General features: G+C 46.8%; 1 protein-coding gene across 3 annotated transcripts in view; it reads right to left on the minus strand.

The window, feature by feature from the left end:
* Positions 1–15,428, minus strand: part of LOC134910652 (calpain-13-like) — a 157,197-nt gene that overhangs the window by 122,057 nt on the left and 19,712 nt on the right. For all 3 annotated transcript variants that reach the window (XM_063918941.1, XM_063918942.1, XM_063918939.1), the window contains exons 3-4: positions 1,344–1,413; positions 629–747 (exon numbers count right to left, since the gene is read on the minus strand). In XM_063918941.1, coding sequence (XP_063775011.1) covers positions 629–747; positions 1,344–1,413 — 189 coding nt within the window. The remainder of the gene's footprint in view (positions 1–628; positions 748–1,343; positions 1,414–15,428) is intronic.

Here is a 15,428-nt window from a genome sequence, read left to right on the forward strand (position 1 = left end):
CGTCCATAAATCTCTTTCCAATGCTTGAGGCCCATACACACTAGGCAATATAGTAAACGATATTGCTAATTTTTACCCTCCTGAGTGATATCGCTTACCTTATCGCCCAGTGTGTACGCTACTGACGACAGCCAATGCGCGGCCCCGCGGGTTGCCCGTGCAGACAGCTCAATTTGGACTCATCAAACAAAGCTGCATGCCCGGCCCGGCCAGGCTCCGGCATGATGTCATTGTGCGATATTGCTATGCCCACGTCGGGCAGCTCAGGCCGGGCCGGGGACACACTAGGCAATGTCGCTCATGGAGCACATCACCTAGTAGTGTGTATCCACCTTAAGTACTGTACATAGGGGCCCAATCCTCAAAGAGTTTTAGCTATTTAAAAATCGTTGCGTATGATAAATAGTGGCCCAGCCAATCAGCTCCCAACTGTCATTTTTCAAACACATGACAGTTACGAGCTGATTGGCTGGAGCACCATTTATCATAAGCAAAAAGTTTTAAATAGCTGAAACTCATTGATAAATGGGCCCCACAGACTCCAAAGTACCAACCAGGTATTTTTATCGCCCTTACAAAGCACACAGCTAAAATAATGAGTAAAAGTAATAATTACTGTGTCACTTACCCTGAAATGGAAGATTCCGGCATAGTTCTTACTGAATCTCTGGTTTGTCGGTACAACGTTCTTCAATAGTGTGGAGTTGAGTGTGAGAGCGCCCATTGCAGATAACACCCAGCAGTCACCTGCAGAGCACATCAGGTATGTCCAGGTTTTCCATGTTGCATTATACAGTAACCTGTGCTAGGTATCTACAGTCTCCTGGTCACACAGATGAGCCCCTTTCATCCAATACAAACTAACGTGAGCTAATGGCCGATGGGATTTGCCACAGAGACTGTCAATTCGTCCTACTCCCATGTTCTTCATGGAACACTCATGACCAAATGCAGACTGGAAATCAGCTTTCCTCAGAACCAGTGTAATTCTTCATATGTGTCCCTGATCAAAGGGACAGAATTGCAAGCTACATGGGTGGTCTTGACCTAATCCAGGGATCTAGCAAACATACTGGGAGTTGTGTAAAGTAGCCCCCTAGGTCCCTAACCTATGAATTTTCTCACATCTGCTAATGACCAGAAACTATTAAGATGCACCAATCATATGTATGTGAGTATTGGTGGCAGCCATTTTGTTGGAGCTCATTTATTCTAAATTCCAACTCACAAATAGTTGTTTTCTACTCTTGAGAATCTAGACCTGCAGAATTTACAAATAGAAAAATAAGAGAATAAAGTTGTTTGAAGGTATTGTCTACAGCATACAGTACAATGTTCCTTACCAAGTTGACTTTGCAGAATGTCAAATAGATTCATGTCATCCACAATGAAATGTGGATTTTTGCACAGGTCCTGTAGTGTTAAAAAAAAATAAAAGTGAAAAAAGGAAAAACGGAAAGAAAAAAAAAATGTAATTATTGTACAAATCAAACAGTTATTTAAAGTTTACAAAAATCTCTAAATTGTTGGCTTGATTACAGTGCCTTGCTAAAGTATTTACCCCCCTTGGCTTTTTAAATATTTTGTTACATTACAACGTGTAATTTAATTTTTTTAATCTGAATTTAATTTTTATAAATAAAAATCTGAAAATTGGCATGTGCATATGTATTCACTCCCTTTGCTATGAAGCCCCTCAAAAGTTCTGGTGCAACCAATTACCATCAGAAGACACATAATTAGTGAAATAAAGTCCACCTGTGTGTCACATGATCTGTCAGTATAAAAACACCTTTTCTGAAAGGCCCCAGAGGCTGCAACACCACTAAGCAAGATGCATCACACCATGAATACCAAGGAGCTCTCCAAACAAGTCAGGGACAAAGTTGTTGAGATGTACAAGTCAGGGTTGGGTTATAAAAAAATATCCAAATCTTTGATGATCCTCTGGAGTACCATTAAATCCATCATCTTCAAATGGAAAGAACATGGTACCACAACAACCTGCGAAAAGACTGCCCGCTGCCAAAACTCACAGACCGGGCAAGGAGGTCATTAATCAGAGAGGCAGCACAGAGACCAAAGGTAATCCTGAAGGAGCTACAGAGTTCCACAGCAGAATATCGTGTATCCGCGCATGTGACCACAATAAGCCGTACACTCCATAGAGCTGGGCTTTATGGAAGAGTGGCCCGAAAAAAGCCATTACTTAAAAATAAGAAGGCACATTTTGAGTTTGCCAAAAGCCATGTGGATGACTCCCCAAATGTATAGAGGAAGGTGCTCTGGTCAGATGAAAATAAGATTTTAAATCTACCGGTAAATCTTTTTCTCCTAGTCCGTAGAGGATGCTGGGGACTCCGTAAGGACCATGGGGGGTATAGACGGGCTCCGCAGGAGACATGGGCACTCTAAAGACTTTAGGATAGAATGGGTGTGCACTGGCTCCTTCCTCTATGCCCCTCCTCCAGACCTCAGTTAGAGAAACTGTGCCCAGAGGAGACGGACAGTACGAGGAAAGGATTTTTGTTAATCTAAGGGCAAGATTCATACCAGCCCACACCATCCACACTGTATAACCTGGAATATACGTAACCAGTTAACAGTATGAACAAAACAGTATCAGCCAACAACTGATCTTAACTGTAACATAACCCTTATGTAAGCAACAACTATATACAAGTCTTGCAGAATTTTGTCCACACTAGGACGGGCGCCCAGCATCCTCTACGGACTAGGAGAAAACGATTTACCGGTAGGTTTAAAATCTTATTTTCTCTTACGTCCTAGAGGATGCTGGGGACTCCGTAAGGACCATGGGGATTATACCAAAGCTCCAAACCAGGCGGGAGAGTGCGAATGACTCTGCAGCACCGATTGAGCAAACATGAGGTCCTCATCAGCCAGGGTATCAAACTTGTAGAATTTTGCAAAAGTGTTTGAACCCGACCAAGTAGCCGCTCAGCAAAGCTGTAAAGCCGAGACGCCTCGGGCAGCCGCCCAAGAAGAGCCCACCTTCCTAGTGGAATGGGCCTTTACAGAATTTGGTACCAGCAATCCAGCCGTAGAATGAGCCTGCTGAATCGTGTTACAGATCAAGCGAGCAATAGTCTGCTTAGAAGCAGGAGCGCCAACCTTGTTGGCCGCATATAGGACAAACAGAGCTTCTGTTTTCCTAATCCGAGCCGTCCTGGCTACGTAAATTTTTAAGGCCCTGACTACATCAAGGGATTTGGAATCCTCCAAGTCTCCCGTAGCCACAGGCACCACAATAGGTTGGTTCATATGAAACAATGACACCACCTTAGGTAAAAATTGAGGACGAGTCCTCAACTCTGCTCTATCCACATGGAAAATTAGATAGAGGCTCTTATTGAGACAAGGCCGCCAATTCGGACACCCGCCTTGCAGATGCCAAGGCCAACAACATGACCACCCTCCAAGTGAGAAACTTTAATTCAACCGTTTGAAGAGGCTCAAACCAGTGAGATTTTAGGAACTGTAACACCACGTTAAGGTCCCATGGTGCCACTGGGCGCACAAAATGGGGCTGGATGTGTAGCACTCCCTTTACAAAAGTCAGGACTTCAGGGAGAGAAGCCAATTCTTTCTGGAAGAATATAGATAGGGCCGAAATCTGTACCTTAATGGAGCCTAACTTTAGGCCCATATCCACTCCTGTCTGTAGAAAGTGGAGAAAACGGCCCAAATGGAAATCTTCTGTAGGAGCATTCTTGGCTTCACACCATGAAACATACTTCCTCCAGATACGGTGATAATGTTTCGCAGTCACCTCCATCCTAGCCTTTATCAGAGTAGGGATGACTTCTTCCGGAATACCCTTCCCAGCTAGGATTCGGTGTTCAACCGCCATGCCGTCAAACGTAACCGCGGTAAGTCTTGGAACACGCAGGGCCTCTGCTGCAACAGGTCCTCCCTGAGAGGAAGAGGCCATGGATCTTCTGTGAGCAGTTCCTGAAGATCTGAATACCAGGCCCTTCGAGGACAATCTGGAACAATGAGTATTGTCTGCACTCTTTTTCGTCTTATGATTCTCAATATTTTTGAGATGAGAGGAAGAGGAGGGAACATATAGACCGACTGAAACACCCATGGTGTCACCAGGGCGTCCACAACTACTGCCTGAGGGTCCCTTGACCTTGCACAATACCTCCGAAGCTTCTTGTTGAGGTGTGACGCCATCATGTCTATTTGAGGAAGTCCCCAAAGACTTGTTATTTCTGCAAAAACTTCTTGATGAAGTCCCCACCTCCTGGATGGAGAGTGTGTCTGCTGAGGAAGTCTGCTTCCCAGTTGTCCACTCCCGGAATGAATACTGCTGACAGAGCGCTTACGTGATTTTCTGCCCAGCGCAAAATCCTGGTGGCTTCCGCCATTGCCACTCTGCTCCTTGTCCCGCCTTGGCGGTTTACATGAGCCGCGGCTGTGACGTTGTCTGATTGAATCAGAACTGGTAGGTCTCGAAGAATATTCTCCACTTGTCGTAGGCCGTTGTATATGGCCCTCAATTCCAGTATGTTGATGTGTAGACAAGCCTCCTGGCTTGACCACAGTCCCTGAAAATTCCTTCCTTGTGTGACTGCTCCCTATCCTCGGAGGCTCGCGTCCGTGGTCACCAGAACCCAGTCCTGAATGCCGAACCTGCGACCCTCTAGAAGGTGAGCACTTTGCAGCCACCACAGGAAAAACACCCTGGCCCTGGGGGACAGGGTTATTTTCTGATGAATTTGAAGGTGGGACCCGGACCACTTGTCCAGAAGGTCCCACTGAAAAGTCCTTGCATGAAACCTGCCGAAGGGGATGACCTCGTAGGTCGCCACCATTTTCCCCAGTACTCGAGTGCATTGATGGACTGACACTCTTTTCGGTTTTAACAGGTCTCTGACCATGTTCTGGAGTTCCTGGGCTTTTTCCATTGGGAGAAAAACCCTCTTTTGTTCTGTGTCCAGAATCATGCCTAAGAAAGACAGCCGAGTCGTTGGAACCAACTGTGACTTTGGTAGATTTAGAATCCAGCCATGTTGCTGTAGTACTCCCAGGGAGAGCGACACGCTTTTCTGCAACTGTTCCTTTGATCTCGCTTTTATCAGGAAATCGTCCAAGTACGGGATAATTGTGACTGCTTGCCTGCACAGGAGCACCATCATTTCTGCCATTACTTTGGTGAACATCTGAAACTGGTAATGACAGTCCTGTACAGCGAATCTCAGGTATACCCGATGAGGAGGATATATGGGTACGTGACACCATAAAATCCCCCCCTTCCAGGCTGGAGATAACTGGCCTGAGCGATTCCATCTTGAACTTGAACCTTTTTAAGTACAGGTTCAGGGATTTTAAATTTAGAATGGGTCTGACCGAGCCATCCGGTTTCGGGACCACAAATAGGGTTGAATAGTACCTTTTCCCTGATGTATTATGGGAACCTTGATAATCACTTGCTGTTGACACAGCTTTTGAATTGCAGCTAAAACTATCTCCCTCTCTGGGGGAGAAGCTAGCAAAGCCGATTTGAAGAATCGGCGAAGAGGCACGTCTTCAAATTCCAGCTTGTAGCTTTGGGATACTATTTCCATCGCCCAAGGATCCACGTCCGACTGACCCCAGACGTGGCTGAAGAGTCGAAGACGGGCCCCCACTGGTGCGGACTCCCTCAGTGGAGCCCCAGCGTCATGCAGTGGATTTAGTAGAAGCCGGGGAGGACTTCTGTTCCTGGGAACTGGCCGTAGCAGGCGTTCTTTTCCCTCTACCCTTACCTCTGGCAAGGAAGGAAGAGCCCCGACCTCTTCTGGACTTATGCGACCGAAAAGACTGCATCTGATACTGTGGTGTTAACTTTTGCTGTGGGGGAACATAAGGCAAAAAAGCAGATTTACCCGCGGTAGCTGTGGAAACCAGGTCCGCGAGACCTTCCCCAAATAAAACCTCACCCTTGTTGTAAGGTAAAACTTCCATATGCCTCTTTGAGTTGGCATCACCCGTCAATTGGCGGGTCCACAGTGCTCGCCTAGCCGAGATCGCCATGGCTTTGGCCCTTGAACCTAGTAGCCCGACGTCTCTCATATACAAGACTGCGTCTTTGATGTGACCTAAGGTCAACAAAATGGTATCCCTCTCTAGGGTATCAATATCAGCTGACAAGGTATCTGTCCAAGCTGCTACCGCGCTACAAACCCAAGCCGATGCTATTGCCGGTCTGAGCAAAGCACCCGTATGTGTATTGGTGACTGTAGCGCCACCTTCTTGGATAAGCGCGTTAAAGCCTTGTCCACCCTGGGCGAGGATTCCCACTGTACCCTGTCCTGTGCCGGGAAAGGATACGCCATAAGAATTCTTTTGGGAATCTGCAGTTTTTTGTCTGGAGTTTCCCAAGCTTTTTCAAATAATGCGTTCAGCTCATGAGATGGGGGAAAGGTTACCTCAGGTTTCTTTTCCTTAAACATGTGCACCCTCGTGTCAGGGACAGAGGGGTCATCTGTGATATGCAAAACCACTTTTATTGCAATAATCATATAATGAATACTTTTGGCCACCCTTGGGTGTAACCTTGCATCATCGTAGTCGACACTGGAGTTAGAATCCGTGTCGGTATCAGTGTCTGATATTTGGGATAGGGGACGTTTTTGAGACCCTGAAGGGCCCTGTGACACAGTTAAAGCCATGGATTGACTCCCTGCTTTTTCCCTGGACTCTGCTTTGTCCAATCTTTTATGTAATAAAGTCCCATTTGCATTTAAAACATTTCACATGTCCAACCAATCAGGTGTCGGCGTTGCCGACGGAGACACCACAATCATCTGCTCCACTTCCTCCTTAGATGAGCCTTCCGCTTCAGACATGCCGACACACGCGTACTGACACCCCCACACACTCAGGGATATATCTATATGGAGACAGTTCCCCCAATAAGGCCCTTTGGAGAGACAGAGAGAGAGTATGCCAGCACACACCCAGCGCCACCGAACTGGAATAAAATCCCAGTAGTACAGCGCTTTTTAATATATATATATATATATATATATATATATATAAATACACTTCACTGCGCCAATTACATGTGCCCCCCCCCCCCCTCTTTTATGCCCTCTGTAACTGTGTTCAGCAGGGGAGAGTCCGGGGAGCCAGCTTCTGCAGTGTGCTGTGGAGAAAATGACGCTGGTTAGTGCTGGAAGGATCAAGCCCCGCCCCCTCACCGGCGGGCTTCGGTCCTGCTCAAATTATTTATACTGGCGGGGGTTTATTAATATACTGCCTCTGCAGTATCTATTGTATATGCCAGTGTCCCTTGAGGTTAATAATGCTGCCCAGGGCGCCCCCCCCTGCGCCCTGCACCCGTACAGTGCCTGTTGTGTGTGATCTGTGTGGGAGCAATGGCGCGCAGCGTAACCGCTGCGCATTACCTCAGTGAAGATCATGAAGTCTTCTGCCGCCTTTGAAGTCTTCTTTCTTCTCATACTCACCCGGCTTCTGTCTTCCGGCTCTGAGGAGGGCGGCGCGGCTCCAAGACAAACGGCGAGGGTGAGACCTGCATTCCGACTCCCTCTGGAGCTAATGGTGTCCAGTAGCCTAAGAAGCAGAGCCTATCATTTAAGTAGGTCTGCTTCTCTCCCCTCAGTCCCACGATGCAGGGAGCCTGTTGCCAGCAGTGCTCCCTGAAAATAAAAAACCTAACAAAAGTATTTTTCAGAGAAACTCAGGAGAGCTCCCTGTAATGCACCCAGTCGCCTCTGGGCACAGGATCTAACTGAAGTCTGGAGGAGGGGCATAGAGGGAGGAGCCAGTGCACACCCTTTCTATGCTAAAGTCTTTAGAGTGCCCATGTCTCCTGCGGAGCCCGTCTATACCCCCCATGGTCCTTACGGAGTCCCCAGCATCCTCTAGGACGTAAGAGAAACTAAAATGTAACTTTTCAGTCACCAAGGAAAACGCTATGTCTGGCGCAAATCCAACACATCCCATCACCCCAAGAACACCATCCCCACAGTGAAACATGGTGGTGGTGGCAGCATCATGCTGTGGGGATGTTTTTCAGCAGCGGGGACTGTGAAACTGTTTCGATTTGAGGCAAAGATGGATGGTGCTAAATACAGGGATGTTCTTAAGCAAAACCTGTTTCAGTCTGCCTGTGATTTGAGACTGGGATGGACCTTCACCTTCTAGTACGACAATGACCCGAAGCATACTGCTAAAGCAACACTCGAGTGGTTTAAGGGGAAACATTTAAATGTGTTGAAATGACCTAGTGAAAGCCCAGATCTCAATCCAATTGAGAATCTGTGGTCAGACTTGAAGATTGCTGTTCACAAGCGGAAACCAACCAACATGAAGGAGCTGGAGCAGTTTTGCCTTGAAAATGGGCAAAAATCCCAGTGGCAAGATGTGGCAAGCTCATAGAGACTTATCCAAAGCAACTTGCAGCTGTAATTGCCGGAAGAGGTGGCTCTACAAAGTACTGACTCCAGGGGGGTGAATAGTTATGCACGCTGGAGTTTTCTGTTATTTTGTCCTATTTGTTGTTTGGTTCACAATAATTAAATACATCTTCAAAGTTGTAGCCATGTTCTGTGAATGAAATGATGCAAACCTTCAAACAATCCATTTTAATTCCAGGTTAGTGAGGCAACAAAACATGAAAAATGCAAAGGGGGGTGAATACTTTAGCAAGGCACTGTTAATACTGGGCATTGTAACATTTGTGAATGCAATACATTGATGTGAGCCTTATTGGTATGGTTTCCAAATTTGTGGGACAGTCCGGGTGATTGGCACTGAAAGTCTGTAATTTGGCATACTTATGTTCCTAAAAGACAAATGTGCCACATGTGGATAGAGAGGTTCCAAAGCAGCTGCACCTACTCTCTCATAGAGGCTGACTCTGAGCCGAACGCAGCAGCGTTGTCGGATGCACTGGCGCAATATTTTCCATCTATGCATGCGTCTGAGTTGTACCGCGCATGCTTTCCTGATTTTATACATATGTAGCAGCCCTGATCATTGCCACAATGCGTACGCAAGTGAACAGGTATCGTAGCAATGACTTAGGGGGTTATTCCGAGTTGATCGCTCGCTAGCAGTTTTTAGCAGCCGTGCAAACACATTGTCGCTGCCCACTGGGGAGTGTATTTTCACTTTGCAGAAGTGCGAACGCCTGTGCAGCAGAGCGCCTGCAAAAACATTTTGTGCAAAACAAGACCAGCCCTGAACTTACTCTTCGTGTGCGTTGATTCTAACATTGGAGGGTTGGCTTTTGACGTCACACACCCGCCCAGCGTTCGCCAAGCCACGCCTGCGTTTTCCCTGGCACGCCTGCGTTTTTCTAAGCACTCCCTGAAAACGGTCAGTTACCACCCAGAAACGCCCCTTTCCTGTCAATCTTCTTGCGGCCGCTAGTGCGAATGAAAACATCGCTGGAACCTGTGCAAAACCACAATGGCCTTTGTACCCGTACGTTGCGTGTGCGCAATGCAGTGCTTTTGCATGCACAGAAATGCCTATTTTTAGCCTGATCACTACGCTACGAACAACGGCAGCTAGCGATCAACTCGGAATGACCCCCTTAGTGCGCCTGGGTGCAAACAGTCGCACCCGTGATCACACAATGTAATTCCAATGGATCTCTGCTGCAACTACATGCAAGTGCCTGCCGGCAGCACATGTTTTGTGGCAATGTGGTTACACCTGCAAACAGTTGAGAGTGCAATGAGGGCTGCTACATCTGTATACACAGTTGCACACACAGTAGCACAAATGTTGGGGGCCTTTCTGGATGGTGAATGGGAGGTAAGAGGGAGAAGTCTACAAAGATGCAGGGAGATGTTCCGTATAATAGGAGTATGAGGGGGAAATTTACTAAGCTCCCGATTTTGACCGAGATGCCGTTTTTTCATCAAAGTGTCATCTCGGTAATTTACTAAACACTAATCACGGCAGAGATGAGGGCATTCGTAATTTTTTGCAAGTCCAAGTAAAAAATTACGAATGAATACACCATCGGTCAAAACGCGGCTGTTTAAGTATGAATCTCGGTCATTTACTAAGAAGTGCAAAGCAAAAAACAAACAAACACTGCCGTGAAAAATTACAACTCGTAAAAAAGTGCTAAAAAAAAACAGACCTACTTTTTTTTTCCGTGATTGGATAGGCATGCAGGGATCCATGAGATCCGTGCATGTATATCAGTGGGAAGGGGTGGGAAAGTTGTTATTTTATTAAAAAAAATTGCGTGGGGTCCCCCCTCCTAAGCATAACCAGCCTCGGGCTCTTTGAGCCGATCCTGGTTGCAGAAATATGGGGGGAAAAATGACAGGGGTTCCCCCATATTTAAGCAACCAGCATCGGGCTCTGCGCCTGGTCCTGGTCCCAAAAATACGGGGGACAAAAAGAGTAGGGGTCCCCCGTATTTTTAAAACCAGCACCGGGCTCCACTAGCTGGACAGATAATGCCACAGCCGGGGGTCACTTTTATATAGTGCCCTGCGGCCGTGGCATCAAAAATCCAACTAGTCACTCCTGGCCGGGGTACCCTGGGGGAGTGGGGACCCCTTCAATCAAGGGGTCCCCCCCCCCCAGCCACCCAAGGGCCAGGGGTGAAGCCCGAGGCTGTCCCCCCCCATCCAATGGGCTGCGGATGGGGAGGCTGATAGCCTTTGTTGTAAAAGAAAAGATATTGTTTTTAGTAGCAGTACTACAAGGCCCAGCAAGCCTCCCCCGCATGCTGGTACTTGGAGAACCACAAGTACCAGCATGCGACGGAAAAACGGGCCCGCTGGTACCTGTAGTACTACTACTAAAAAAATACCCAAAAAAAGACAAGACACACACACCGTGAAAGTATAATTTTATTACATACATACACACATACATACATACTTACCTTAAGTTCCCACGCAGGTCGGTCCTCTTCTCCAGTAGAATCCAAGGGGTACCTGTTGAAGAAATTATACTCACGAGATCCAGGGGTCCAGGCTCCTCGGGAAATCCAGGGGTAATCCACGTACTTGCATAAAATAAGAAAACGGAAAGCCGAGCCACGAACCGAAAGGGGCCCCATGTTTTCACATGGGACTCCTTTCCACGAATGCCAGAAACCCACTCTGACTGATGTCTAAGTGGGTTTCTTCAGCCAATCAGGGAGTGCCACGTTGTAGCACTCTCCTGATCGGCTGTGTGCTCCTGTACTGAGTGACAGGCGGCACACGGCAGTGTTACAATGTAGCGCCTATGCGCTACATTGTAACCAATGCTGGGAACTTTCTGCTCAGCGGTGACGTCACTTTAGGTCAACCGCAGGGCAGAAAGTTCCCATCATTGGTTACAATGTAGCGCATAGGCGCTACATTGTAACACTGCCGTGTGCTGCCTGTCAGTGAGGACAGGAGCACACAGCCGATCAGGAGAGTGCTACAACGTGGCACTCCCTGATTGGCTGAAGAAACCCACTTAGACATCAGTCAGAGTGGGTTTCTGGCATTCGTGGAAAGGAGTCCCATGTGAAAACATTGGGCCCCTTTCAGTTCGTGGCTCGGCTTTCCGTTTTCTTATTTTATGCAAGTACGTGGATTACCCCTGGATTTCCCGAGGAGCCTGGACCCCTGGATCTCGTGAGTATAATTTCTTCAACAGGTACCCCTTGGATTCTACTGGAGAAGAGGACCGACCTGCGTGGGAACTTAAGGTAAGTATGTATGTATGTGTGTATGTATGTAATAAAATTATACTTTCACGGTGTGTGTGTCTTGTCTTTTTTTGGGTATTTTTTTAGTAGTAGTACTACAGGTACCAGCGGGCCCGTTTTTCCGTCGCATGCTGGTACTTGTGGTTCTCCAAGTACCAGCATGCGGGGAGGCTTGCTGGGCCTTGTAGTACTGCTACTAAAAACAATATCTTTTCTTTTACAACAAAGGCTATCAGCCTCCCCATCCGCAGCCCATTGGATGGGGGGGGGACAGCCTCGGGCTTCACCCCTGGCCCTTGGGTGGCTGGGGGGGGGGACCCCTTGATTGAAGGGGTCCCCACTCCCCCAGGGTACCCCGGCCAGGAGTGACTAGTTGGATTTTTGATGCCACGGCCGCAGGGCACTATATAAAAGTGACCCCCGGCTGTGGCATTATCTGTCCAGCTAGTGGAGCCCGGTGCTGGTTTTAAAAATACGGGGGACCCCTACTCTTTTTGTCCCCCGTATTTTTGGGACCAGGACCAGGCGCAGAGCCCGATGCTGGTTGCTTAAATATGGGGGAACCCCTGTCATTTTTTTCCCCATATTTTTGCAACCAGGATCGGCTCAAAGAGCCCGAGGCTGGTTATGCTTAGGAGGGGGGACCCCACGCATTTTTTTTTATTATTTTACAGTGTTTAATTAAAAAAAAAATAAACCCCAGCACGGATAACACAGATCCGGCCGAGATTGATTGTAAAAAAAGTCGGCAGTGTTTTGCTAATCACTGCCGTAAAAATAGAAAAAAAACCACGAATGACATCGACATCGGAACAAAAGAAAAACCCGAATACGACAGCTTAGTAAATTAGTCGTAATCAATTCAAAAAGTTGCAGTTTTACACTTTCGATGTCATTCGTGATTGAACTTTGACCTGAATCTGGAAAATACGAATCTTAGTAAATTTACCCCTGAGAGTCATGTAGCGGGTGTGTTGTGGAAAGCGCTGTGTACAAAGATGCTGAATCAGTCACATAGGAGGCCATACTCAGATGGGAAATCTGTGATGGCTATAGGACTGGTGTATGTTTTCATTATACTGGAAGTCTAAAAATGCACTAGGTGGGATTACAGATTATAAAGACGCTGACAATTGGTGCCTCAGTCTGTGTTCGAAGGGAGGAGCAAACGGTGCCGGCGTACAGGAAAATGGTGCTCAGAAGCTGCACTGAGACGGCAAGTCTGAGAAACCTGAAGCCTGCCATCGCAGATGAACATCGTGACTGATGTTCATCTCAGATGCCATCGCATCACAAATGCAGGGAGGAGGTGGTATTCTCCTACAATTGCATTGCTAAGGATTGCAATTGCAAAGCTGCTGCAAACAGCCCTTAGTCAGCAGAGACATGTGACTGGCAAAAGATGCAGACTTGGACACAGGCCCAAAGTGACTTATAATAAAGGCAATTCTAATTGCAACCTCCATCCACATAATGGGAGTTATGGGAAAGAGGCAGAGTACATATACTGTATTATTGGTATACCATATCACCAGGGGGAGAATGTAACCTCCATCCACATAATGGTAGTTATGGGAAAGAAGCAGAGTACATATACTGTATTATTGGTATACCATATCACCAGGGGGAGAATGTAACCTCCATCCACATAATGGTAGTTATGGGAAAGAGGCAGAGTACATATACTGTATTATTGGTACGCCAGATCACCAGGGGGAGAATGTAACCTCCATCCACATAATGGGAGTTATGGGAAAGAGGCAGAGTACAGATACAGTATGTACTGTATAATTTAACTGTACTGTTTCTATTATTAAAATATGAATATTAAATGTATTATAGTGCATATATACATAGGACTTTTCTAGAAACCCGCTATGCTATTAGAAATAACTGGCAGGAGCATAAGCAGAGGGCAGTAGCCTGCAACAGGCAGCAGTTGAGGAGATTGTAGAAGTACCTGAGAAGAGTGGTACCTCAGGAGCGCAGGATAGGATTTTACCTCATGTGAGCGATGGAGCACAGCCTGCAAGTAATATAGCCCTCCATTGGCTGAGTAAAAGTGCTTCTAGCCACCTGTATCACAGGACAGAAGGCTCTGCAAATGTAGGCGTAGACAAAGCTGCACCTTTCAGTAATATGATACAGATGGGGAAACAGCTGATCTAGTCATCACCTGAAGTGAAGCAAAGAACCTATAAAGAGCTAAATTACTTTCTACAATATAACAGCACGGCAACTTCATTAGAAACATTTTATTTCCAAAGACAAACCCTTGGGAATACACATCAGGAGCCATACGAACACAGTCCATCTAATGCGGAACCTACTCCAGTCAGGAAAGGGAGTGGAGTGCTCATATAATAATATATGCATATATATATATATATATATATATATATGATCTACTAACTTTATATCTGAGAACCAAATACGTTCTGTATGATAATTACAAATCCAAACATAAGTAACTGACAAAGTAAAAATTAGCTTGACACATGGTAATGAATGTAACCACTTACGTATCCAGGACTGAAAGAAATTTAGGATAATTCCTCCTACAAGGGATGCAGGGGCATTTGGACAGAAGAGGGGACCCACTCGCCGCCTCCATTGCAGGCCCCCTCCTCTCCGGCAGCTAATAGAAGCCATAGTCCACTGCACATGCACAGGTCTCTGGGAACATGGCATCCACTCCTTGTTCCTGTAGACATCTCCAGTGCGCATGCGCAAATCACTTAGTGGCCATTTTCCAAGTGATTTGTGGCCACACTGCCGGGCCACCACGGGACTCCAGTGGGGTAAGTATACTATATGGGTGCAGTGTGTGCCCCCCCCCCCGGACCTAGGGGCCCGTATGCACTGCACACACTGCACCCAGTATAGAAACGCCTATGAAGGGATGTGATATGTATTAACTGAAGATGTGTTGTGTTAATGTTCTAAACTTGTAAGGGAAAAATGGTATATGTTGTTAAGTAGACCTAGCAGTAAATTCATGTTATAGTTATATGTACTGTAGATATATACTTACCTGATGCTTTAAAATGGTTTAACCACATTGGAAAGACCTGAGTTACTGAGGTCACCTCTGGATATATAAATGTAGGCCGCTGTTGGGTATTATAATGCTATGGCCTTACTGCCTCAGTGCTACCCACTGTAGCACCACATCGTGTTGACGGCTTTTATATATATATATATATATATATATATATATAGCTGTATCTACCTTTCACTTACTGATTGTTTCCTGTGGGCATACCTCCCAACTTTGAGGGGGGAGGAAGAGGGACCCCGGTGCGGTGAAGCCGCGCGTGCCCTGAAAAGGGGGCATTTCTTGCCGCAGAAGGGGCGTGGTATCTGCTGATTGGGCGTGGCCAAGCGCCACGGACCCATTTTCGGTATTTTGGGGGGGTGCCCAGCGCTCCCCGAGCTCCCCTCCCAGCATTGAATAGATGCAGTGCGAGTGATCGGCTGCTTTGCAGAGCAGAGCAGCGCGTGATCAAAGCCTCCCCCAACTGCCCCCCCGCCCACGGGACAGTGCGACCCGCGGGAGGGACAGCGGGACAGTGTCTGAATAGCGGGACTGTCTTGCTGAAATCGGGACAGTTGGGAGGTTTGCTGTGGGTACAGTGAAACAGAGTTCTGCTGCACCAATTGAAAAATACAATGGAGATTTTCTTTAATGCTAATAATGATCTGAAATAAAGATATTATTGATGACTACTAT

This window comes from Pseudophryne corroboree, chromosome 4, assembly GCF_028390025.1.
Source record: "Pseudophryne corroboree isolate aPseCor3 chromosome 4, aPseCor3.hap2, whole genome shotgun sequence".
In the NCBI taxonomy this organism is placed as follows: domain Eukaryota; kingdom Metazoa; phylum Chordata; class Amphibia; order Anura; family Myobatrachidae; genus Pseudophryne; species Pseudophryne corroboree.